Here is a 27,753-nt window from a genome sequence, read left to right on the forward strand (position 1 = left end):
CTATATGAGTAATGTTCCAATCCAGATTACTTAGGGGTGTAATGGTACAGAAAACCCACGGTTCGGTTCACACCTCGGTGTAAACCTCACGGTTCGGTTTTTGTTTTTGGTGCGGTTGGTGAAAAAAAGTTATAAGGCTGGGCATTCTGTATAGTCTCACCATTATTTAAAAAAAAATCAGGAACTTTGAAAGTATTGTCAAGTGCAGATGCGCAGAAGACCACCAAATACATTATGATGGAACTGGCTCTCATCAGGACCGCTCCAGGAAAGAAAGAGCAAGAGTTTCCTCTGTTGCAGAGGAGAAGTTCATCAGAAATCACAAGTTATCAGCTCCCCAGATTAGAGCACCTAAATGCTTCTTCGCAGAGTATTATGGATTATTTTCCTTCATAGTCTGGATGAATTCAGTGTTCATTTACAATGTAGGGAAACAACTTAGAATGAGAAGGTATGTCCAGACATTTGACTGGTACTGTACATTTTCAGAGATGTGTGTGTGTGTGTGTGTGTGTGTGTGTGTGTGTGTAGGTGTGCGTTTTATCACCTATTCCGCTTAAGAAAGACACACATGTTTACACACACCTACACTAACCAATATGCTCTGCCTAATTCTGGTTTCCTGGTAAAAAAAAAAATCTACTTGGGAGTTTAATGTGCTGTGATGTGATTGGTCAGAATTACTCACAGCTCTCAGTAAAACACACTGTGGTTGGTTAGAGAGGTTGATTTGCATATCATAGCCTTCTGTAAAAGGCAGCCTGTGGATGAATTAAAAAGCTGTGTGTGTGAAGAGCAAGGCAAAGGGGGTGGAGAAGGAAGGAGAACAGATGTATTCACAGCGGTGTGTGTGTGTGTGTGTGTGTGTGTGTGCGCGCATGCGTGCACGCTTCCAAGTGCGAAGCAGTTTGTGATGAGCTTCTATTTTTACCCTCAGTTCTCTTGTTCCCACCTCTCTGTTGCTAGGAACCCAGTTCTGGGACAGGTCCTCTCGAGGGACACAGGTTATACACACACACACACACACACACACACACACACACACACACACAGGATGTGCAGAATGAGAGGATGATGTTAAGAATTCACACTGATGCTAAAAGGCTGATCAGTGTTCATGTGTGTGTGTGTGTGTGTGTGTGCTGATCATTTAACAGTATACCGAAGCTGATTACAGTCCATTACAGTATACAAATCAGCCATAACATTAAAACCACTGACTGGTGAATTGGATAACATTTGATTATCTGGTTAGAGAGTGTGGGTTATTGACGTTAGCAATGTAACAGATAGTGCTAGAAGCTAAAATGTGCTAAAGCAAGGAAAATGGACAGTCGAAATAATCTGAGACCTGGACCGAACTGTGAGAGCTAGACAGTTGAGTCAGACCATCAAGTCCAAAACACCAGGCAGGTCTTGTAATGTTTCTTATAAGCAGTTTTCAGTACTGAGGCCTGATATGCTGAAGAGAATTGTGAAATACAATAGAATATTCTGAATATGCTGAAATAGTTGCTAGGTCTGGGTATTGTTTTACAATTCCCGGTACTGTTATGATACTTTGAATTAGATAAAAAAAAAAATAAAAAGTGATGATAATTCTCACACAACATAATTTATTTGCATTATAATAGAAATTATAATTATTAAAAATAAGCACAGATTTTTTCTTTAAGTTTGATAATCAGTAGTACCTAGACATTTCGGTTGATGCTGTTCCATATTCAGCCCATGTTGCAATATATACCACACACATATTTCAACAAATCCCACTTATACTGTTGACTTAGTTGTAGTATCAGTTTATTTTATCACAGGAAAATCACAGCATGCTTTTTAATTACTTAAATAACATTGAACATGGTCATTTTCTATATTGTGTAATAAATAGTTTTGAAGAAATTGATATTGACCATATATGGGCCAATCCAAGTTTTTTTCAGTTACGATCTGATTCCGATCTGATGCGAGTGGTATATGGTATATATGTATGGTATATAATATGGTGTATATTCCAGTACAAAAAACTTTTTGCATATAGGTTATTATTTTTTTTTACTTATTTAATATAATGATTTTAACATTATCAATAATATTGTTGGTGTTGTGCTTAACGTTACACCATGATGCTGAAACTGCCGATACAGTACATCCTATTAGAAGAGCAAAAAATATACAAAAAATGCCAAAAAAGCCTTCAAAATATGTGGCTGGATATTGAGTTTAATAAATAAATAAATTGCGCAGCTTCTCTGCAATTTCTTAGACTTGGACTAATATGATTTTTTTTAATCATTGTGTGGGGCATTTTATATATTATTTTATGGCTCTGAACATGTTTTTTCTGCTGTATTTCACTGATTTTGAAATGGGGTGCTCCAAAGCTACGGGTACATCAAAAAAGAGTAAAATATAATTTTAAAGATTTTTTTAGGGCGCTTAAGAGGTTCTCAGGCAATAAAAAAGGTCTCATATTCTAATATTATGTATCTCAGTTTAGTTAATTCCCTTCAGTTAAGCTCGTATGTAATAATAGCCCTGGTAATTACAGTATTCCCAAAGCATTTAAATCAGTAAAGCAGTCAATAGAGCTGATTTAAGCTCTGTAATCACAGCTGGGTGGACAGGAAGCGGGTCAGCTTGACCACGGCCACCTCACAGCATCACATGGTGTAATCACAGCGAGCCGAACTCGCTGCCAAAATTACGTACAGGGATCCGAGCGCTGAGACGCTGCCATGGAGACGGCTTATTGCGTCCCATCTGCAGCATAATCACTTTCCTTCTTTCCCCCCTTTTTCTTTTTTTCCCCCTCTGTGCTTCATCATCTCTCAGATTCACAAAACAGCTCTTTCATCCCAGCCTGAATCCAGAGAGACAGAGAGAGACGGAGAGAGAGACGGAGAGAGAGAGAGAGAGACAGAGAGAGACAGAGAGAGACAGAGAGACAGAGAGAGAGAGAGAGAGAGAGAGAGAGAGAGACGGAGAGAGAGAGACAGAGAGAGAGAGAGAGACAGAGAGAGACGGAGAGAGAGACAGAGAGAGAAAGAGACAGAGAGAGAGACTGACTGAAGAACAGACCGAGAGAGAAAGAGAGAGGCAGAGAAAGACAAACTGTGAAAAGAAGAAAGAGTGGCAGAGACAACAGAGAGACAACAGAGAGACAACAGAGAGACAGCAAGACTGACAGACAGACTGAGAGAGAAAGAAATAGAGACAGAGACAGACAAAGAGGGAGAGAACAAAGAGAGAGACAGTGAGGCACACTGAGAGAAAAAGAGAGTGGGTGTGAGAAAAGAAGATGAACAGAGAAAGAGAGAGAGACAGACAGACAGGCTGACAGAGAAAGAAATACAGACAGACAGAGACAGACAGAGAGTGAGAACAGAGAGAGACTAGTGGGCAGACAGTGAGAAAGAGAGAGAGGCAAACAGAAAGAGAAAGACAAATGGACAGACTGAGAGAAAAAGAAAGAGAGACTAAGGCAGCGAGGCAGACAGACAGACCAAGAGAGAAAGAAAGAAAAACAGATAGGCAAAGAACAGAGAGTGGGACGGACAGACAGACAGGCAGACCAAAAGAGAAAGAAAGGACAGAGTGAGGCAGATGGACAGTCCGAGAGAAAACAAGAGATGAAGAGAGAGACAGGGAGAGAGAGAGACAGATGGTCAGACTGAGAGAAAAAGAGAGTGGGAGTGAGAAAGGGAGAGAACAGAGAGGGAGAGACAGACAGACAGACAGACAGGTGGACAGACTGAGAGAAAAAAAGAGTGGGAGTGAGAGAGGGAGAGAACAGAGAGAGAGAGAGAGAGAGAGACGGACAGACAGGCTGACATAGAGACAGATTGACAGAGAGAGTAAGAACAGAAAAAGAGAGACAGATGGGCAGACAGAGAGAGAGCGACAGAGACAGAGAGGCAGACAGAAAGAGAGAGACAGATGGAAAGACTGATAGAAAAAGAAAGAGAGACTGAGGCAGCAAGGCAGACAGACAGACCAAGAGAGAAAGAAAGAAAGACAAAGAGACAAACAGCAGAGAGAGAGAGAGAGAGAGAGAGAGAGACAGACAGACAGACAGACAGACAGACAGACCAAAAGAGAAATATAGGGAGGCAGACAGAGTGAGGAAGATGGACAGTCCGAGAGAAAATGAGAGATGAAGAGAGAAACAGGGAGAGAGAGAAAGAGAAAAAGAGATTGTGAGATAAAAATAGAGACAAACAGAGACATAGAGGGGGGTTATGGGAGGGGGGGGAACATTTTCAGTTTGGTCTGAACCAACATAACAGGAGCAAAAGGTCCTGCAAAACGCGATCAGGCCAGAAGACCTAAATTTGATCCAATCAAATGGAATTTAAGGCAGATTATCCTCACTTTATTATACACTAGTGCAAGAAACAGAACTAGTGTTGTCCTAAAACCTGACTGCTGTATCTACTGTAACTGTAGAATAACCCTTAATTATTAACATAAATAAAAGGAATCTGAGGGGAATATATTATGTCTGTACATCTATAAAGCTCTTCTTACTAGTTACATTCCTAGAAAGCCATGTCCTTAATGTGTACTAGTCAAATAGTCAAATATTACCATTGACCAACTTCACATTTTTACCTTATACTTTTTTCCCCCTTACAGAAGACACTGCATAAGCAGCTGTCCACAAACCTTTGGCCATATAGTGTATCTTGTCTCATTTGTACCTACTGTTTGGCTACACTGGATGGCACAACGTTGCTCTGGCAACCAGCGCGGTGGCATTAAACGATTTCAGTGACCTTTCCTGTTGATCACGCAGCAAAATGCTATTAGAGCCTGTGGCGGCCTCATTGACTTCATACAGTTAAACCAATGGGGCTTACAGGAGGTTAGCTATAGATATATGTACAATTTTAAGGAGGTTTACTGATTGAGTTGATAATGAAATTGAATCCTTAATGCTGATAAACTTTATGTAAAGCTGTAAATGAACTAAGGTATTTACTGTGTATGTGTGTTAGGGTTGCAGTGGTAACTTTTTTTTTTGTATGTACAGCATAACATGGTATTAAAATGCATGGTTATTAGACATTTTAGACATGTTTCATCTCCATCACATCTTTAAAACTCACAATAATCAGTATATTCATCAATGGTGTTTATATATATAAAAAAAGTGTATAAAAATTGTCAGGCTGAAAAAATGCAATTGGTGAGGGGTAATGGGCTCACTCACTCACTCAAGTTTACACTCAATTTGCTCTTTGTCTCCAAAAGTGCCCAAACACAACAGATTACACACAAAAAAATGAAAAAATGAACATTGTTGTTTTATTTTAGAAACTACAGACAATATGTATACCAAATTCCAAATAAACATATTGTCATTTAGAGCTTTTATTTGCAGAAAATGACAAATGGCTGAAATAACAAAAAAAATGCAGCGTTTCTGATCTCAAAAAATGCAAAAAAAAAAAACAAAAAACAAAAAAAAACTTCATATTCATAAAGTTTTAAGGGTTCAGAAATCAATATTTGGTGGAATAACCCTGGTTTTTAATCTAAATTTTTATGCATCTTGGGATCATGTTCTCCTCCACCAGTCTTACACACTGCTTTTGGATAACTTTATGCTGCTTTACTCCTGGTGCAAAAATTCAAGCAGTTCAGTTTGGTTTGATGGCTTGTGATCATCCATCTTCCTCTTGATTATATTCCAGAGGTTTTCAATTTGGAAAAATGAAAGAAAATCATAATTTGTAAGTGGTGTATTATATTCACTCACAAAATATCAGTAATTTCCACATTTGGATATCTTCTGGGCATTTATTTAAAAAGCATTTTAATCACTCGTTCCTTACATTCTAAAGGGACGAAGAGCATAGCAGTAATAATTGTAATAATATTTTTCAGGATTCTGATGGTTTGCATGACTGGGCTTTAATATATGTTTGTGAGTTACTGTACTGTTAGGAGTACATATAATATAAAACGCTAATGTTTTAAATTAAGGTTTGTATTAGTATAGGGTTACTTTTATTAAACAATAACAGCTGGACATAAAATACTTAAAGTATAAATATTCAATACATCTACACCTTTAGAAGTGACTGCATACCAGGTGAAGAGGCAGCTGGAAAAGCTGAAGCCAGGCAAAGCTGCTGGTCCTGATGGAATTGTCCCTAAAGTCCTAAAGGTCTGTGCCCCTCAGCTGTGTGAGATTCTTCAGCAACTCTTCAACCTGAGCCTTAAAGTGGAGCAAGTTCCAGTGTTGTGGAAAACATCATGCCTGGTTCCTGTTCCAAAGAAGTCACAGACATCCTCTCTTAATGACTACAGACCAGTGGCTCTCACATCACACGTCATGAAGGTCCTGGAAAGGCTTGTTCTGACACATCTTAGACCCCAGGTCAGCCCTTTCCTGGACCCCCTGCAGTTTGCTTATCAGCAGCAGGTTGGAGTAGATGATGCTGTGATATACTTACTGCAGAAGGCTCACTATCATCTTGATCAGACCAACACATCTGTGAGAATCACCTTTTTTGACTTCTCAAGCGCCTTCAACACAATCCAACCCATCATGTTGAAGGAAAAGCTGGTCAAGATGATGGTGGACAAGTCCATGATCTCCTGGGTCTTAGACTATCTGTCTGCAAGACCACAGTATGTGCGGATTGGAACCTGCAAGTCTGATCGTCTGGTCAGCAGCATCGGCGCTCCACAAGGAACTGTGCTTTCCCCCTTCCTCTTCACCCTGTACACCACTGATTTTCAGTACAGGTCTGACCTTTGCCACCTTCAGAAATTCTCTGATGACTCCGTGGTGGTCGGGTGCATAAAGGATGAACAGGAAGGAGAATACAGAGACCTGGTGAACAGCTTTGTTGAGTGGTGTACAAGGAACCGCTTGATCCTCAATGTGGCCAAAACCAAGGAGATGGTGGTGGACTTCAGGAGGAAGAGGTCCACAGCCAGTCCTGTTACCATCATGGGTCAGAATGTTGAGCAGGTGGATTCCTACAAATACCTGGGTGTTCTACTGGATAACAAAATGGACTGGAAGGCCAACACGGAGGCTGTGTACAGGAAGGGGATGAGCAGACTCTACTTTCTGAGAAGGCTCAGATCCTTCAATGTGTGCAGCAAGATGTTGGAGATTTTCTACCAGTCCGTTGTTGCTGGTGCTATTTTCTTTGCGGCAGTCTGTTGGGGAAGCAGCATCAGACAAGGAAATACCAGGAAGCTCAACAAACTGATCAGGAAGGCCAGCTCAGTTCTGGGCTGCTCACTGGAGGGATTTGAAGTGGTAGTGGAAAGAAGGTCACTTAAAAAGCTTATTGCTATACTGGACAACACAGCACATCCTCTTCACGATCTACTGGTCACACAGCGGAGCACCTTCAGCAATAGACTTATTCAGCTCCGCTGTAGCAAAGATCGCTACAGGAGATCATTCATACCGACAGCCATTACACTGTACAACAGCTCTTTACTGTACCGACATAACAAGGACTAACTAGTTCTTGCTCAATTTGCACCAGCTGGACATTATAACATCTCGAATATTCTGCACTGTCACTTTGTCCTACTTTTTTATACAATGCTTTGTACTATATTTATGCACATTTTGCACATATTTGTACATTAATGTTTATACTGTTAATATTAATGTTATCACAGAGCACAGCCACTGTGCATATTTACACTAGTCCATTACTGCATAATATTTATGTCAATAACTTCCGCATATTATGTAAATTATATATCTATAGCTTTTATAATGTGTTATATTTCATATTTTTAATTCTTTTTAATTTTACCTATTCTATTTTATATATTCATTACTGTGATACTTTTTAATTATTGTTCTTTGCTCTTATTGTAACTGTGCTGCTGTAATAACTGACTTTCCCTCTGGGATTAATAAAGTTCTATCTAATCTAATCTAATCTAATCTAATCAAAGAGATATTTCTCAAAAGCTTTATTGCACAAGTAAGACTCAAGTTTAATATAAAAAAAATATTCAAAAAATACATTCCATTAACCCTTCAAGCTACAGTATTAATATATTTAAAAGGACTTTAGTTACTGCTCTATTTTACTCGAAAAAAACCTCATACAGTAGAAACGGCAACAGGAGGTGTTCTGAGGCAGGACAGCACTAGACCAGCATTTAACTTCACACGGCTGCGTGTGCTTCTCTGACTGTTCTGTTCCGCATGGCGCTCCGCAGCACCCTCTGGCGGTATGGCAGTATGAGAGAAACCATAGATTGTGTATAGCTGGACAGAGCATCGTCTCATAAAAGTGAAGCCACCACAGGTCGGGCGCCCCCTGCTGTTCGGTTTCAGAAAGCTGTGTAACTCCACCCATCCCCATAGGTTTCAATGGCAAAACAGACAACTTTCAATTACGTTTCTTTCCAATATACTGTAATTCTACCTCCTTTATTTAAATGCAGCAGCTAGTGTAACCTCTGCTTATATTGTTAAATTTTTATATCCCCACAGAATTCGTTTTTTAAAACGTTATTCAGCTCCGGGCTGGGTTACATCAGCCAGGGTGGGACCAATGACTGTATGGGTGGGACCATAGACTGTGTATAGCTCTGTGGAGTCAGCCCTCAGGGGCGGGTTTATTCAAATGAGTAGGCTGTCTCTCCACAGTCTTTCTCCCTCCTCTGGTCTCTACTGCGCAGACTTGGGTTTCAGGATCGGCAACATGGAGGAAGATTTTGGCTTCATTTTCATTGAATGAATGGGAACGGCGACGCGGCGTCCATCTTTTTTATAGTCTCTGAGAGAAATGCATACTGGTGCTAGTTCCCTGCACAGTATACCGAATGAACCAGTATACCACCCAGCACTAGTTGTAGCCCTACTCAGGATACCCAGATCAGTGGTCTCAAACTCAGTTACATAAATGGCCATATTAAAAAAAATTCTCCAAACCATCACTGACCAGTAAAGTAAATTTTACATTTAGTTTTGAAATCAGACTCATGGTCAGCTAGGCTTACTTCCAGAAACCTTGGGTGTAGAGCATCAGATACAGAACAGTCACTTATTACCTGGTGTAAAGAACTGGAAAGAAGCGTATTGCCATATTGCTGAAAGCTGTGTTCACTACAGTTATATTCTGATTCCTGTCAGCCTGCGGTCAGGATCTCTGAGACGCATTCCTGTTGTATTGCAGGCTGGCTGCTTTTGGCATGTGAATACAAATCCAGTTCAGTTCATAAACGGGGGCTGAGTCAGCATATTTTCTCTGTGGAACAGAAGTCCAGCACAAACACATGAACAGGCTTACACATGCAGACGAAAAGACACATACAGTCCATCAGATCAGAATTTCTGCTCATCGGAAGATCTCTAATAGATTATTTAGTCTTATGCCAAGGTTAAAAAAATATCGTAATTTAATATAATAAGTTTCTAAGTGTAAACCAGTTCACCCACCCTCTAAAGACACACTTCTGTGCATGCTAAAGCTTCATTGCTACAGTACATTTATTTTAACCTATTAGCGGAGCAGCTATTGCTGATTGTGCTCCTATTGCTGCTGACACAGAGGTGCAAATGCACACAAAGCTCGTCTATTCCCTACAGAAAGGTATTGTTGATAAAATACCACTCTCTGTAGCAAATAAACATGAACATATTGTCACATTGTCTGTCTAATTCCAGACGAGGGCTAGACGATAGAATTGGGCTTTGGACCCCAAACCCTAACCCAGACAGTTACCCCAATTAAAGCAGCATAAATTAATAAAATTGTGCTCATCACAGTTTGCTTGTGGTGAGAACGTGATCTGGTCTCGATCTGGCCCAGCTATCAAATATTAATCTCTTTAATTAAGCTAATCTGCTGATAAGGCACAGTTTAATCTAATATATATATGCCAGATAGCATATTGCTATAAACAAACGCTGTCTCTGCTGCTCCATGCTGTTTACACTCTGAGCGCAGTAATGTGCTGCGTTCACTGCTCACAACTGTTGCAAAGAGCAGCAGCAAACGTTCAGGATTTTATGTTAAAGCAGCTTCACACTGCACAGATTTTATGCGCTGGAACACAGAATGTTTATGCCTGTGTGAAACCAAACCAAACAGAGGGAGGAAACATTCCAAGAAAGCAAACTCGTCAACTGATCCGGACATTAGAAACGTTCACAACTACAGGCGTGAAAACGCTCTTTTATACTCAGCTAATTAAGATCTAATTTAGAAATCCTTACAAGCAAGCTGAGATGTTTGGCACCCCAGGTTGGCTTTATCTCCCCTTTTAATTAACGGCACCAGTATAAATATAACTGCATTTTACATTTATTACATTCTTTAAATATCCACTCAAAAAAATTCTAAAGAAAAAAAAGTCTTTAGAAGATCAAGTTTGATTAATCGCAGTTAATCGCAAAAAAATGTGGTTGATAATCAAATTAAATACTACTACTTGAGATACAATAATTTAAAGTTTTTCTTCCTTCTTCTGTAACAGTTCCATTTTGGAGATGCCAGGTTTTTGCCTGACAGCATTGAAATGAATCCGTTGCATAAGAAAAGTGAGTCTGAGCTCACTGGCCTTGTCTGCACATGCAGTTACAGCTTCCAGCCAAATACCAGCTCAGACACACCCTCAGACTACTGCATCACACACACACACACACACACACTCTCTCTCTCTCTCTCTCTCTCTCTCTCTCGCTGTCATGTGGATCACCCATTCACACAACCAGGGTCATTCCTCAGTTCTGATCACATGCTAATTCTCCTGCTGACCCAGCAGAACAGAACCCCTGTGTTTAATGACTACATAACATCACAGCATCATCGCATCATAACTTCATTACATAATAGCATCATCACATCATTGCATCGTCGCATCGTAGCATCGTAGCATCATAACATCATAACATCATAACATCATAGCATCATAGCATCATAACATCATAACATCATAACATCATAGCATCATAGCATCATAACATCATAACATAATAGCATCATAGCATCATAACATCATAACATCATAACATCATAGCATCATAACATCATAACATCATAACATCATAACATAATAGCATCGTAGCATCATAACATCATAACATAATAGCATCGTAGCATCATAACATCATAACATCATAACATCATAGCATCATAACATAATAGCATCATAGCATCATAACATCATAACATCATAGCATCATAGCATCATAACATCATAGCATCATAGCATCATAGCATCATAGCATCATAACATCATAACATCATAGCATCATAGCATCATAACATCATAACATCATAGCATCATAGCATCATAACATCATAACATCATAACATCATAACATCATAACATCATAACATAATAGCATCGTAGCATCATAACATCATAACATAATAGCATCGTAGCATCATAACATCATAACATCATAGCATCATAGCATCATAGCATCATAACATCATAACATCGTAGCATCGTAGCATCGTAACATCGTAACATCGTAACATCGTAACATCGTAACATAGTAGCATCGTAGCATCATAACATCATAACATCATAACATCATAACATCATAACATAATAGCATCGTAGCATCATAGCATCATAGCATCGTAACATCGTAGCATCGTAGCATCGTAGCATCGTAACATCGTAACATCGTAACATCGTAACATAGTAGCATCGTAGCATCATAACATCATAACATCATAACATCATAACATCATAACATCATAACATCATAACATCATAACATAATAGCATCGTAGCATCATAGCATCATAGCATCATAACATAATAGCATCGTAGCATCATAACATAATAGCATCGTAGCATCATAACATCATAGCATCATAACATCATGGGGTGTTTTTTCATACCTGTAATCGGTTTACTCCTAGCGTTTTCCACTTTTGCCCTGAATTTTGTAATTCCGACTGTAATTGTTTTTCTGTAATTGCTTTGCCTAGTCATTCCTGTGTATATATATATATATATATATATATATATATATATATATATATATATATATGCATACTTCGAGAAGAGTGTATATATGTACACATAATACTGAAACATTTGGGGATTTGTAGTGAGTATAGACAAAGCGAAGTAATTCACAGTTTTTGCGTAGCTGATTGTGTATTTTGTGTTCATATCTGGATTATGCTTTTATTCCTCAATTCCTTGATTTCTTCTGTGTTCTCCTATCACAGCTGTATCTCTCACTCATGCTGTCTCTTACTCACTTGCGTTGTCTCATGCTCAGTCATGCTGTATCTCACTCTTTATTGCTCACTCGCACTGTATCTCACTCTCTATTGCTCACTCGCGCTGTATCTCACTCTCTATTGTTCACTCGCGCTGTATCTCACTCTCTATTGCTCGCTCGCGCTGTATCCCACTCTCTATTGCTCACTCGCGCTGTATCTCACTCTCTATTGTTCACTCGCACTGTATCTCACTCTCTATTGCTCACTTGCGCTGTATCTCACTCTCTATTGTTCACTCGCGCTGTATCTCACTCTCTATTGCTCGCTCGCGCTGTATCCCACTCTCTATTGCTCACTCGCGCTGTATCTCACTCTCTATTGTTCACTCGCACTGTATCTCACTCTCTATTGCTCGCTCGCGCTGTATCCCACTCTCTATTGCTCACTCGCGCTGTATCTCACTCTCTATTGTTCACTCGCACTGTATCTCACTCTCTATTGCTCACTCGCGCTGTATCTCATTCTCTATTGCTCACTCGCGCTGTATCTCATTCTCTATTGCTCACTTGCGCTGTATCTCACTCTCTATTGTTCACTCGCGCTGTATCTCATTCTCTATTGCTCACTTGCGCTGTATCTCACTCTCTATTGCTCACTCGCGCTGTATCCCACTCTCTATTGCTCACTCGCGCTGTATCCCACTCTCTATTGCTCACTCGCGCTGTATCTCATTCTCTATTGCTCACTCGCGCTGTATCCCACTCTCTATTGCTCACTCGCGCTGTATCTCAATCTCTATTGCTCACTCGCGCTGTATCCCACTCTCTATTGTTCACTCGCGCTGTATCTCACTCTCTATTGTTCACTCGCGCTGTATCCCACTCTCTATTGTTCACTCGCGCTGTATCTCACTCTCTATTGCTCACTCGCGCTGTATCCCACTCTCTATTGTTCACTTGCGCTGTATCTCACTCTCTATTGCTCACTCGCGCTGTATCTCACTCTATTGCTCACTCGCGCTGTATCTCACTCTCTGTTGTTCACTCGCGCTGTATCTCACTCTATTGCTCACTCGCGCTGTATCTCACTCTCTGTTGTTCACTCGCGCTGTATCCCACTCTCTATTGCTCACTCGCGCTGTATCTCACTCTCTATTGTTCACTCACGCTGTATCTCACTCTCTATTGTTCACTCGTGCTGTATCCCACTCTCTATTGCTCACTTGCGCTGTATCTCATTCTCTATTGCTCACTCGCGCTGTATCTCACTCTCTATTGTTCACTCACGCTGTATCTCACTCTCTATTGTTCACTCGCGCTGTATCACACTGTATTGCTCACTCGCGCTGTATCTCATTCTCTATTGCTCACTCGCGCTGTATCTCAATCTCTATTGCTCACTGCCGCTGTATCCCACTCTCTATTGTTCACTCGCGCTGTATCCCACTCTCTATTGTTCACTCACGCTGTATCTCACTCTCTATTGCTCACTCTCCCTAACTCATGCTGTCTTTTGCTCACTCATGCTGTCTCTCGCTCACTCGCGCTATATCTCGTTACTTGAGTTGTCTCTCCCTAACTCACGCTGTCTTTTGCTCACTAATGCTGTCTCTCGCTCACTCGCGCTATATCTCGCTTACTTGAGTTGTTTCTCCCTAACTCATGCTGTCTTTTGCTCACTCGCGCTTTCTCTCACTCACTTGCGCCGTATCTCTGTCCCTCGCTCACTCTGTCTTTAACAACATTAACAAAAGATGGTACCCTCTCATGGTGACAGTATGAGAAAGAGATTACTCATGTCGGCTGTTAAATAAGTACATTGTGTTTTTGGTTTAACTAGTAAAAAAGGGTCACTTAAATTCAAAGTATTGTATCGGTATCAAAACCAATACCCAGCCCTAACTTCTAATAAGGTCTCTCTCTTTTTCTGTCTGTCTCTCTCTCTGTTGGATTCCTGCTCCATGTGATCTGAGTGTTGTTTAGCTCTGTTTTTCTCATGGCCGTCTGTCAGCTGACTGAGCAGTGTGTGAGCGAACATTCCCTGCTGAGCTAATGCAGGGCTCCGTCCCAAACCCTCCCTTACCCCTCGCCCCCTAGTTCCCTTCTGCATCTCACGAGAGGTTTGCTGTGTTGTCATCCGTCTCCTCTGTCACTTTTCTGCAGTGAAACAGAAGCGTGAAGGGTATTGGTGTCTCACTGTTGCTTAATGACTGTTCAGAGCTGAAATTAGCCCTCTGTCTTTTCTTCTGCTGTGACTAATACCATCCATGATGCTAACTACATTTTAATAGCACTTCCTGACTCCCTGCTGTTTGTGAGAGAGAGATTTGTGAGGAACTGCATTTACGTTTCGCACAAAACTGCAGTTAAATATCAGTTAGAAAGTTAAGTGGCCCACAGGGGCCTCCATATGAATCATTAAAACACTGCTGGTGCGTGATTTCTGTACTGCTTTAAGAAAGCTTTTATTATATACAGGACCAGTCAAACACACACCTTGGATACACCTTATCAATTAATAATTTTCTTATATTTTCTTATATTATAATACTGAGTTCATAGAGACTATGAAGGAACACATAAGGAATCATGTAGTAACTTAAAAGTGTTAAGCAAACTAAAATACTCTGCTTCTTGTGTCTGAGGCTGGTAACTCTGATGAACTCTTTCCTTGGGCGGTCCTGATGAGAGCCAGTTTCATCATAACATATTGATGGTCTTTGCGACTGTGCTTGAGGATACTTTCAAAGTTCAAACATACTTTGACATCTTCATTTTTTAAAGTATTTTTTCTTTACTCAAACACATTAAGAGACAAGAAATCCGATCTAGAGATCTGATTGTATGTATTAAAAAGTATCTGAGTAAGCCAGTGAAATTAGCTGTTGGTTTAGACTGATGTCCTGAACTTTTTTCTTTAGAAATATCTGATTTAATTCACATTTCATTGTTCCATCAATGAAGACAAACCTTCCTGGCCCACATGCAGTAAAACAGGCCTAAACCATGATACTACCACCACCATGTTTCAATGCTGGAATGCAGTGTTTTTCTTTCTTAAAACATAATGCTGTTTTGGTTGCATCTCTTTACAAAACGTTGTTCCAATAGCCTTCTAGTTTGTCCACACGAACTGCAGACGAGCAGCAATTTTCTTTTGGACAAAATCATATACCGCAAACTTAACAGACTGGTTTCTCTCACACATTGATTCTATAAGGAATAGAAAAAAGAATAAAAAAATAAAAATACAACTTTTCTTGGTCTTTATAGTGCAAACAATAAGTGCAAACCACAACCAGTCATATTAAGCCTATGGTTTGTGTTTTTTCTCCTAAATCTCTTGTAAATTAACTATGCATAACCACAACCAATCATATTAAGACTATGCTTGAAGTGCAAACAGAGACAGAACATTTTTTAAATACAGTACAGAGCTAAGGGATTAGTACAACTGCCTATGAAACAGTCACGTGTAGGATTTACTTACAGTATTTATATATGGTTTGAGTCTTGTTGGTCACTCTGTTACCGCTTATTGTTTCCACTGGAGCCAAAATGCAGCCAGATATACAACTTAAAAGTAGCATCTTCTATATCAGGGGTATTTAATTATGCTATATCCTGTAAGGTTGTTTGAACTGAATGATGTAAAAATATAGAAGAAGAAGAAGAAATGCGTCTCTGGACAGATTTTGTTTACATTTGTCCCCTGTCTCTCTGTCGCGCTCGGCGTGACTAGTTTCCGTCCGTTCTCGTTTTTCCACCCGTTCTCGGGCTCCCTATCTCCTATCTGACAACACCGGTTCGATCCCGCGTGTTTATTTATTTTTTTCCTTACCGCGTCTGCACAGATCTGATTGTCTGAAGAGAGCGTTTGGTGATCTTACCCCACACGTGATTGGTCTGTGAGTTTACTGCGCCGCAAAATTAAATCCTTCTCAGTAGTTTATCGGTTTGGGTCCGCATTGGACAACGTTTGGGTCCGGACCCAGACCGCGGTCCGCTCATTAGTGACCTCTGTTCTATACAAATGCCCGAATTTTCCTCTTCTGCTGAGAGCTGCTCTCACACTCGCTGCTACTGGGTTGCCAGATCCCTCTTAAAAAGTCCACATGAAACTGTTTTTTTTTTTTCTCGCGCGAGACAGGTTTAGGCCTGACGAGAAATATCGTCACATTTAATCTCATTAAATCACACCCCTAATGAGTACTATTTCTTCAATCCCTACATCTGCCTCTGGTCTCTACTGTCAAGACTCTGGTTGCAAATTTGGGAATATTGTGGACAATATTCACGAACATATTGTTCACAATATTTTCTGTTGTAAAAAAAAAATGCTGTTTGTCAGATTTTCATACATAATTACTGTAAAAATAAGAGAAAACTCTTATTAATGTGTTTTAAACATTTTGGAAATAACTATGTAACTGTATGCTTGTGTTTGTGTGTTGCAGTATGCTCGAGTGTGGATTCCCGACCCGGAGGAGGTTTGGAGGTCAGCTGAGCTGACGAAGGATTATAAACAGGGAGATGCTCTGCTGCACCTACAGCTGGAGGATGGCACGGTAAGAGTGTGAAGCACTACACAGCACAAGCATTCTGATAAAGAAAGCTATAGAGGGATTAAGCACCCTTAAAACGAGTCCCACCGCCCCTAAAAGTGAAAGCAAAAAGTTTTTATTTTGTTGTTTTTAATGGAAGTGTTTCGCTAATAAGCTAAAAATATACAGTATTTTTCTATTGCACAAGTGGTACACTACTTTCTCACACTACTGACACTCAGAAAATGAAACAGAACTCTTTTTTAGTAAGTTAATAATAAATAAAAAAAATATTTGTATATAATATTAATAATAATAATGTTAATTAAGAATAAGGTAAAAAAAACAGATAATGGATATAATGGAGAATTTAGCTGTGGAAATAAAGTCTGATAAAAGTATTAAAAAAGGTCTTTAAGGGAGGGCGTATGTTTGCTTAACATCCCTAAACCACAGATCTTAGGATTCTCCCCTGTTTTAAGTACAGGTTGTTATGTTTTCTTAGTCAATTTATTATGAGTTTCTATAATAAGCTTAATAAAGTTTATTTAGATCTGTATTATTGAGCCTATTTTCCATCTATTGGCCAAGCTAACTTAATTATTTAATTATAGTTGCTGGTAGGTAGATATTTTTGTCAATATGACAAGCCACTGAATTCTTGAACCACTGAATGAATTTAAAGAATACAGTACTGCAACAAAATACAAGTAAATGTTTTATTTTAGTGTCAATAAAAAAAAGGTAATACATTCTGGACAAACAAAGAATCAATAAATCAATACATTTTTTTGTAAACAGTAACTTACCAAAATTCTTATTTCATAAAAAATAATAATAGTGCACCAAAATAAAAAATAACTAAATATCTAAAAAAAAAAAGTATTTCTTAGATATTAAAACAACATTAAAACAAAAACAACTTTAGAGTACAACTTCGAATTAGAGTACAATTCAAATACAACTGGCATTAAGTGACCAGGTTTACTCACAAATATAGTTCAGCAAGTTTACCTCCACACTAAATTATTATTAACAGGAACAAGCATTAAAAACTGTAAAAATAATAATTATTTATAGTCTTTTTTGAAGCAATGTTTGTCACAGGAAAATGTAGACATTTTCTTTTAAAGCACCTAAAATAAATCTGAAAGAAAGTGTAGTATTTATTGTAATATTATATCACATGTTCGTTTATAAGGATCTGGAACACAAGCTGGACCCAAAGACAAAGAACCTTCCTCACCTGAGGAACCCGGATATCCTGGTGGGAGAAAATGACCTGACGGCTCTGAGTTACTTGCATGAACCGGCCGTGCTGCACAACCTTAAAGTGCGCTTCATCGACTCCAAGCTCATCTACACCTACTGCGGTAAACACACACACACACACCTACTACACATTAACACACACACGCACCACCCTACAGTACATTAACCATTTATAATAATAATAATAATAATACATTATGAAAATAATTAAGCTGGTTGACTGCCATGACCCTGCTGCTCGATTATTAGTCTGACCAAATATGACGTGTACTATTCTGATCAAGAACTGATCAGCCAACCCAACCAACAAATGTTCTTTCTCAAATTTTCTGGATGTTCTTAGATGGTTTTTATTTTATGTTTTTTTAAACATTCTGGTAACATTGCTTCTGTCAAGTTTGATTTTTTTTTGGAAGTGTTACTTAAAAAAAAACCCAAAATGTTAGTATGCGTCTAGTAGGGAGCATTATGTGAGAAGTGTTTTAATAACATTGTGATGCAAGTTATTATTATATTACATGTTTTCAGAATGTGCCTGGAACATTACAGGCTAATCTTTATTATGAGTATCATCATTGTTTTTGTTTTTTCTGGATGACAAGCTTCTTAACCACTTTGACCATCAAAGACCAGCTTATGCTGTTAGCTCAGTACCAGTTTATGCCAGATTGGCTACTAGTGTGGCTGTTAATAAGTAAATGTGATCATTTTGCACATTTACAGTATTTTCACCTCAAAATAGAACAGAAATCATCAAACCCATGCGCAAAGTGTACTTTTCCAGTCGTTACGATAGCAGAAACACACTGTCACGCCCAAAATCTAGCCGATTTGATGGCTTACCTATAAGTTGCTTAAAAAGGGGCTTCTTTAATTTGTATCTTCTGAACTACAGCTCTAATATGGTTTTAAATGACAATTAAGCTTATTTGTTGAAATTAAGCTTTTTTTTTATTTATTATTATCATATCTAGCCAAAAAATGCATTTTACTGCTGTGTATATCCCCAAATGTTCCCTTATTTAATATGTGGATGACACAGTTGTGAAACCTTTTTCCATTGGAGAAACTCACTTTTAATATCCACAACAGACACAAAGTAGTAAAATCTGGTCATCAGTCTGGGAAACACTGAACGATCTGTGATTCTTGCCTTTGTTTTATATCTGCATTGTATTTCATTTTATTTTGCCCTAGCATATTATTTTTTACTCTTTGTTTTTTTATCTATTTAAGTTTCATTTACTATGTGAACCTCCCTCGAGAGATAAATTTTTTAAAATCTTATCTGATAATGAACTGTAATATAAAAAAAAAAACAGGACCCTTTACTTTTAAACTGGCTTCTAAATAATAGCATTAAGTATGGGGGGAGGGGCACTGAGAGTCTGACATCAAGGCTGTATCTCTGAAAACATTTTGTTCTTTGAGTTTTAGAGCTGTGAAATTTACTGTGGGCTGAAGGCAGGTAGGTTCTCGCCCAAATCCTGTCTTTCTTCAGAGACCACTAATTCAGTGATCTATAAAGCAGGGCTAAATAGAAACACCTGAACACTTCTTTTTTTTTTTTTTTTTTTTTTTTTTTTTTTTTTTTTCAGAAAATCGGCACACATGGCGCTATTTCATGTTAGAGACCACAAATAGACATTTCAAAATTATTTTAAAAAACGATGGAATGAGACCTTTAATGTTAGCATTTCTCATTAGCAGTGTTAGCATTGTGGTTGAACAAGCTTGTTGTAAGTATGGTGCTGTATTTATTCAGCGTGTCTTCTTTCTACTGCTTTTTTAATGCAGGTATTGTGTTGGTGGCCATTAACCCGTATGAGACGCTGCCCATCTATGGCACGGACATCATCAATGCCTACAGCGGCCAGAACATGGGGGACATGGACCCCCATATATTCGCTGTGGCAGAAGAGGCCTACAAACAGATGGCCAGGTGTGTGTGTGAACTTGAGACTTTCAGTGTAGGCCAATGGTTGAAGGTTTTGCATATACTAATTGTGTGTGTGTGTTTGAAGGTAAAGTTTGTAGGTCATCTTACTGCAGCTAAGTTAAAAATAGACCAGCCAGGAACGTCTTTTTAGTCTCTCACTTCTGTGTCTGTGTGTGTCTCTTTCTTCGTCCCTTCCTCACTCTGCTGTAAATTCTTGAGGGAAAACACACACACACACACACACACACACGCTCTCTCAGTGGTCAGCATATTGACACTCATCTAGGCTGTGTTTGCTCTGATCTTTTTCACATTGCAGGCTCCTTTAAAGGGCCCATATGCTATATTTTATAAATAAGACATAAGACAAGTTTATGTGCAATAATTAAATTACTATTTTCCAGATATTTTGTATAGAAATCTACTGTCCTTTTATCTCTAATACTAGGGGTAGGAATCTTTTAAGCACCATACAATTAGATTAAGATTTAAAGATCAGAGATACCATAATAAAATGATTATAAATAAATCTTGATGCATCATTTTCTTCTTTACAAGCTTTTTTTCCCTTGTTGCTTGGCTACCTGGTACTTTTAAAGTAAATTATCTGTAATGACCTATAATAAATCCTGCTATTTAATAGACTCTTTGACACTTTCTATTTACTTAAAAACAAAAAAAACAGTAATAAAGTCAAGTAATAAATTCCTAATACAAGAATCTATTAATTAGAATTAATGTAATTTTAAAATCGTCTACAAGCAAAGTGGAAACAAGAAGGTGATTATAATGTTATTGCTGACAGGTGTAATGTATTTACAGAGATGATATTAGTATTAAGCAAAGCATATTATAGAGGATTTTTATATGTATTATAATATCTCAGGGTAGTTTGTTGGTTTTTAAATGAGAATATTGTAATGTGCTACCAGTGTAGCTGCATATTTTGACCTACCTTAAAAAGAAAAAACGTGCCATCAGCTGTGTGTGCGCACTGTGTGTGTTTATAAGAGAAATCTTTAGAACAGCGACGCTGTTTCTACAGTTTAGAGGAAAATAAAGTGTGGAGGAAAATACAGATGGCTCCGTAGAAAACTTAAGGGATTAGCGTTTTTGCTAATCAGACATAAATCAGCGTATATAAACAGCGCGACAGAGCTAGTGACCACAAATACACACACAAAACAGACAAACTTGGAACAACGGATATGCGTCCAACAAAAAAAGTGTCGGTCAGAATCTGTAAATACGTAAATGTTGGCAGGTCTGAAATCGATTTTTTGGCATTTGTCCAAATCGAGATTTCCCCTAACTAATACTATTGAATCTGCACAATATATCGTTTAAGCATCATCATCGCGATGTGCGCGTGCACAATAGTCGCAGGACGTTTGATGTCACTTAGGGCAATTAAATCAAGCACTTCATGTTTCAGTGTTTTGATTCTTGACACAAGAAGTAGATACACAGCGCTGTCTCTGTGTCTGTGTGAGTGACAGGCTGCTGCTGCCTGAGAAGTGCGAGGGGGAGGGAGGGAGCAAGGGGGTTGCAGGAGTAAACACGAGGTAACTGGATGGCCTCTGTCCACATGGTTGGGCATGTGCTTGTAAGCACACGTGTTAAAGGCTGTGCACCTCAGTCCAGCACAGTTTTCAGTGCAGATATTTTCAGTTACAGCTGAATTCACGCTTTTAATTTACCTTTTAAAAAGCCGTTTAAATGCATGATTAAAGGGCTGATTACTGTTGCTTTGCTGTTTTCCTCTGGTTTTGAGTTGAGCTCGGCCCTGACTCAGCTCTTGACTGGTCCGGACGCTAGACAGTGTGAGGGTGGGGGCGGGGCTGGTAATGACGCCATGAGCCCTGCATTGTTTAATATTGCGATATATATTGACGAAAAAAGAACATTTGCAATGTAAAATTGAACATTCTTCCAATATCGTGCAGCCCTAGTCTTAAGCACAGCTATGCTGTTTCAACAGTTTGGATGGAAATGAAGTGTGAACGAGAATAGCGAATAGCTCGATAGGTAACTTGAGAGATTAGCCTTCTTGCTAATCAGCGTAAATAAACAGCGCAACAGTTCTAGTGGCAATGAAACCACACAGCAGACAAAAAATTGGGAAAAGGGAGTGAAATGGGAATTCCAGCAACATTTGTACTTTAGGATATGTAATTGTAGTTTAATAAGTTTAATATTGGGTCAAAATCTGTGGCCGTTACGCAAAATGCATAAATGTTGGCAGGTCTAAAATCGATTTTTGAATTGTTTAAGAATGGTCTTCACTGAATCAAGATGCATCTAAAAATCGCAAATTTCTCCAACTTCTAACTAATACTGTACATTTGTACAATCTCAGTTCTTATTGGTTGCACTGTACTATACATCACTAATAACTTTAACCGGATTGGTTTGTGCAAACTAGAGTAATGTGGATGCTCTATATGTCCTAATGTTTGGGCTCCTCTTCTGATGAATTTCATCATTCAGCTACTTTATAGAGTTTCACCCATTACTGACAGAGCTCACCTAGTACCTGTAAAGAGGTATTGCCAGTAGAATAGGACTCTCTGAAGCAGATAAGCCAGGCATGGACTAGAGGACTTTAAAGACCCCCAGCATTGAGCTGCTGTAGAGTAGTGGAACTGATACTAAATGAATGAGCAAATATCCCAGTACTTTTGTCTATATAAATGTATGTAGTGAATGTGCTGTTCTTTTAGTAAATCTCAAAAACAATGAATTAAAAATTCAGACTATAACTGTACCATAAACAGTGTTAATTTGACAGTAGGTTTAACTGTATGCAGAAACTTTATCATCTACTTCCTTCCTTTTTCTTTTACAGAGATGAAAGGAATCAGTCCATCATCGTGAGCGGAGAGTCCGGTGCAGGAAAGACAGTGTCGGCAAAATATGCGATGCGCTACTTTGCTACAGTCAGCGGCTCGGCCAGCGAGGCAAATGTGGAGGAGAAAGTGCTGGCATCCAATCCCATCATGGAGGTGAGGATTTGATAATTATATAATAATTATAGTTTTAAAATTTGGATTTTATCCGTGCAGACTGCATTTATAGTTAAAGCATTAACCAACATGAAAACAACCAATTGTAAAGCTGAGAGAAGATGGAAAATCATTTTATACGTATATGTATTAGCCATAGCCAGAACAAATGATAAAATCTCCTGAAGAAGAAAGTCGTCACTGGTGTACTAAATGACAGCTGATAAACAGGTAGACAAAGAAAACCACAGCAGTTGATGACAGAGTGCTGTAAAGAAATGCCTTAAAGCAACTGTTTGACTGTTAACTTCAGCAACAACTTCCAGAGGCAAAGAGTGAAGGTATCACAATCTTCTAAAGACTTCATGAGTTTAGGAGAAGCAAACCACTGATTAGCAAGAAGAATAGGAAGGCCTGATGAAGAATGTCCGTCCATCTGTTCATGACCTCAAGCGCAGGTGTACTTGGGTTCTGCAGCAGGACAATGATTCAAATCACACAAACAAGTTCACCTCTGAATGGCTTAAAAAAAAAAAAAAGGTTTTGGAGTCAAAGTCTAATTTAGATGCTGGATCATTTCATTGCTGAAAAACCCTCCAAATTGTTTGTCTGAATTAAAACAATCATGTAAAGAAGAGAGGACCATAAATAGTCCTTAGAGATGTGCAAGACTCGTTGTCAGTTAGCAGTAAAGCTTGATTACAGTTGTTGCTGCCGCCAACAGTTCCACAACCAAGTTATTAGGTTTAGGAGGAAATTATCGTTTTAAAACTGCTTTACTCGGGTTGTATTTGTGTGATTTTAAAATGTGGTTATCTGAAAGATGTAAGCTCAAGAAAAAAAAATAAAGAATTGTCTAAGGGAGCAAAACGTTTTCACATTACTGTATAGGCTTTGAATAGAGTGATTTTCCCAGCTAAGGAGTGCTCCTTCTTTCATATACAAGTTTATGATCTCTGATTTTACTATTTATAGGTTTATGGTTGAGTAAAATAAACATTGTTGTTTTATTTTATAAACTACGGACAACATTTCTCCCAAATTCTAAATAAAAATATTGTCATTTAAAGCATTTCTTTGCAGAAAATAAGAAATGGATAAAATAACTAAAAAGATGCAGAGCTTTCAGACCTCAAATAATGCAAATAAAACAAGTTCATCTTCATAAAGTTTTAAGAGTTCAGAAATCAATATTTGGTGGAATAACCCTGGTTTTTAATCACAGTTTTCATGCATCTTGGCATCATGTTCTCCTCCACCAGTCTTACACACTGCTTTTGGATAACTTTATGCTGCTTTACTCCTGGTGCAAAAATTCTAGCAGTTCAGCTGGGTTTGATGGCTTTTGATCATCCACCTAGAGCTGTATTATTCTTTTTGTACAGGCTGTTCTCATTCCAGTCCTTTCTTACAGTAAATGCAGTCATTGGAGAACGGGCAGGGCTCCTTGTGTGGTTTTACTGCAGGGTCTGTGTGTTTTGTCTGGAGCTTTCTGAATGCTGGGTATCTGACTGCCAGCCTCCCCGGGGCTGTTCTGCAGATGAGGCAGAGAGCTTCAGCTCCAGGCCCTGAGATTTACGTCCATTTCTGCAGGCCGTGTTTGTTTTAGTTGGGCAGCGTCTTTCTTTCCCCACAATGCAGTGAAGCTCTGACCTATTAAAGCCCCACAGCTCCTTCAGGCCGTGTGTGTGTGTGTGCATGTGTATGTGTATTATTTTCTTTGTGGGGTCTAAATAAATCTAGCAGGGTAAAAACATGAACAAGGACCTCCTTGAAATATTTGATTAAGACTTAAACCTTGACTCATTGGAAGTATCAGGCTGGTCATTAATAGCATCATCCATCCAGGTTTAGATTTAAATAAATGCTTTTAAAGCCAGTAGATTTAAAGAGCAAATAAACCCTTAATCATATTTTTCATTAATAGCTAAAATGTGTTTCTTTTTAAGTAATAAAACCCCCAAAAATTTGAATACATTTTTATAAACCTTTCCTAACCTTTAAAAGCACTTTTATTGTGGTAATTTCCGCCTCTGCAGCGCCCCCTCAGGTTTAACTGTGCTAAAGGCGAGGATAATATTATGTAATATTAATACTTTTGTACACGGATACTCATAACTGTTATCAGAGGCACATTGCTGCTCAGCCAATCAGCTCTCCCTCCTGCCCTGCCTCTAAACCCATACATCACCCAGTGCCCTGCCCAAAATACCTTTCCATTTTTAGTCTCAAATTTGACAAAAGGGTGGATTCAGGAAAAATCAGGGGGTTTATTGCTGCTTTAATGAACTTGCTGTAATTCATTAGCTGTGCTGTTAAGCTTGTCAGTGCTGGCATTGTTGCTAGGCTACCTGAGTAATGCATAATATTTTCGGTTACAGTACATTATCTCCTAATAATGGCACTCATACATTGCCTCTGAGCCAATCACATTGCAGGGTCGGAACTAATTGTGGTATAATAGTGTTTGTATAAGAATGTCAGTAATAATAGGTTAGCAATGCTTTTAGCTTTTTAAAATTGAAGTGTATTAAATGAATCGAATGTGTGTGTGTTGGTGTGTTAGTGGTGTCCGTGGCGAGGCGGCACATTTAATCAGATCAGCCACATGTCAGCCAGTTTCTGTACAGGCCAAAAGTTTGGACACAAACTATGAATGAACATATGTGGAGTTTTATGTATTTAACAAAAAAAGGTGAAAAAAATGAAAACATGTTTTATATTTTAGTTTCTTCAAAATAGCCACCCTTTGCTCTGATTACTGCTTTGCTCACTCTTGGCATCATTCTCTCAATGAGCTTCAAGAGGTGGTCACCTGAAATGGTTTTCCAACAGTCTTGAAGGAAGGAGTTCCCAGAGGTGTTTATTAGCACTTGTTGCCCCTTTGTCTTCACTCTGTGCTCCAGCTCACCCCAAACCATCTGGATTGGGTTCAGGTCCGGTGACTGTGAAGGACAGATCATTTTTTGTTAAGTACATAAAACTCTACATGTGTTCATTCATAGTTTTGATGCTTCAGTGAGAATCTACAATGTAAAGAGTCATGCAAATAAAGAAAACACATTAAATGAGAAGGTGTGTCCAAACTTTTGGCCTGTACTGTACACCTGCCCCTAGTAAATAAATGAATTCCCACCTAAAGTGTTTGTGTTTATACTGCCTTGTGATGCGCCTTCACCCCAAGGGAAATCGGATTTTAACCCAACACCAATATTTTTACCTTTTTTGGTTTATTTAAAGATTGACGCAACTTCCTGTAAATGGTGCAGATTGAAAACACCTCTTTTGTTCAGACCAAAGTCTGGTCTTTTGGTCTGGACCATTGTTCATTAGATCCAGAATGAAAACACCTCTTTTGTTCAGACCAAAAAAATCTGGTCTTTTGGTCCAGACCGTGGTTTAGTAGATCCAGATGGAAAACACCTCTTTTGTTCAGACCACAATCTGGTCTTTTAGTCCGAAACATGGTTAAGTATATCCAGATTGAAAACACCTCTTTTGTTCAGACCAAAAAATCTGGTCTTTTGGTCCGGACCGTGGTTCAGTAGATCCAGATTGAAAACACCTCTTTTGTGCAGACCAGAATCTGGTCTTTTGGTCCGGATCGTGGTTCAGTAGATCCAAATGGAAAACACCTCTTTTGTTCAGACCACAATCTGGTCTTTTAGTCTGAAACATGGTTAAGTATATCCAGATTGAAAACACCTCTTTTGTTCAGACCAAAAAAATCTGGTCTTTTGGTCCGGACCGTGGTTCAGTAGATCCAGATTGAAAACACCTCTTTTGTGCAGACCAGAATCTGGTCTTTTGGTCCGGACCGTGGTTCAGTAGATCCGGACTGAGAACACCTCTTTTGCTTGACCCAAAATCTGGAATAATTTGGTCAGTTTGCAGTGCTTTCTGTATGCACTGTATTTTTAATTGAAAGTTTAGACAGTGTATTTGGAAGCTGCTTCTGTCTGACAGCTACCATGCTGCTGTATCTAAGCAACAGGGATACACTCAGTCATTCACGCTAGGTAACTATTGTTTGGTAACTGTCCAGGCTAAAAGATCACTCAGTAAACCTGAATAACCAGTGTTACTTGAATATTACTGTTGCAATCTGACAGATTTAAGAGAAAAGTGGGTAGGTTTATAGTTAGAGTCACAAATAACCAGACATATAACTCTAGTATAAATTACTAGAAAGCCGGACTAGAAAAAAGTATAAGTACTTAAGGCAGTAATAAACATTGTTAAATGGTTAAGTAATGTTGTAATGACTTATAACTTAATACTAGTTAAGACATTAATAAACATTTTATTTGTATCATTTTTAAGATCAGTAATAATTTATTGAGATATTAATTAAATTATTTAATAATTATTCATTTTGTTTATTAGCGTAACTAGTGTCAATTAATAATTAATGTTGATTAATGCACCTTTATTTTAAAGCCTTATCAAAAAATGTGTTTTTTAAAAGAACTAAAAGAACTGGCTGATCAAATAAATCAAATGACTTGTATTTTCTAATTCTTATCAACTACAGGGGTTGGTCATTGAAACTGAAACACCTGGTTTTAGAGCACAGTAATTTATTGTGGTGACGGACAGTTCTGGTGGAAACAGGAGAGTTGAGGTGCACATTGAATTCTGCCGTGATTTGATCAGCCGTGGTTTTATGTTTTTTGGATACAATCCGGGTTAGCACCCGAACATCCCTTTCAGACAGCTTCCTCTTACAGCGTCCACAGTTAATCCTGTTGGATGTGGTTGGTCCTTCTTGGTGGTATGCTGACATTACCCTGGATACCG

General features: G+C 38.7%; 1 protein-coding gene across 5 annotated transcripts in view; it reads left to right on the forward strand.

The window, feature by feature from the left end:
• myo5aa (myosin VAa) overlaps positions 1-27,753 on the forward strand; it is a 171,449-nt gene that overhangs the window by 31,995 nt on the left and 111,701 nt on the right. For all 5 annotated transcript variants that reach the window (XM_049483501.1, XM_049483503.1, XM_049483502.1 and 2 more), the window contains exons 2-5: positions 16,651-16,761; positions 17,939-18,110; positions 19,807-19,951; positions 22,797-22,953. In XM_049483501.1, the coding sequence (XP_049339458.1) occupies positions 16,651-16,761; positions 17,939-18,110; positions 19,807-19,951; positions 22,797-22,953 (585 nt within the window). The remainder of the gene's footprint in view (positions 1-16,650; positions 16,762-17,938; positions 18,111-19,806; positions 19,952-22,796; positions 22,954-27,753) is intronic.

Source organism: Astyanax mexicanus, chromosome 9 (genome assembly GCF_023375975.1).
Source record: "Astyanax mexicanus isolate ESR-SI-001 chromosome 9, AstMex3_surface, whole genome shotgun sequence".
Lineage (NCBI taxonomy): Eukaryota > Metazoa > Chordata > Actinopteri > Characiformes > Acestrorhamphidae > Astyanax > Astyanax mexicanus.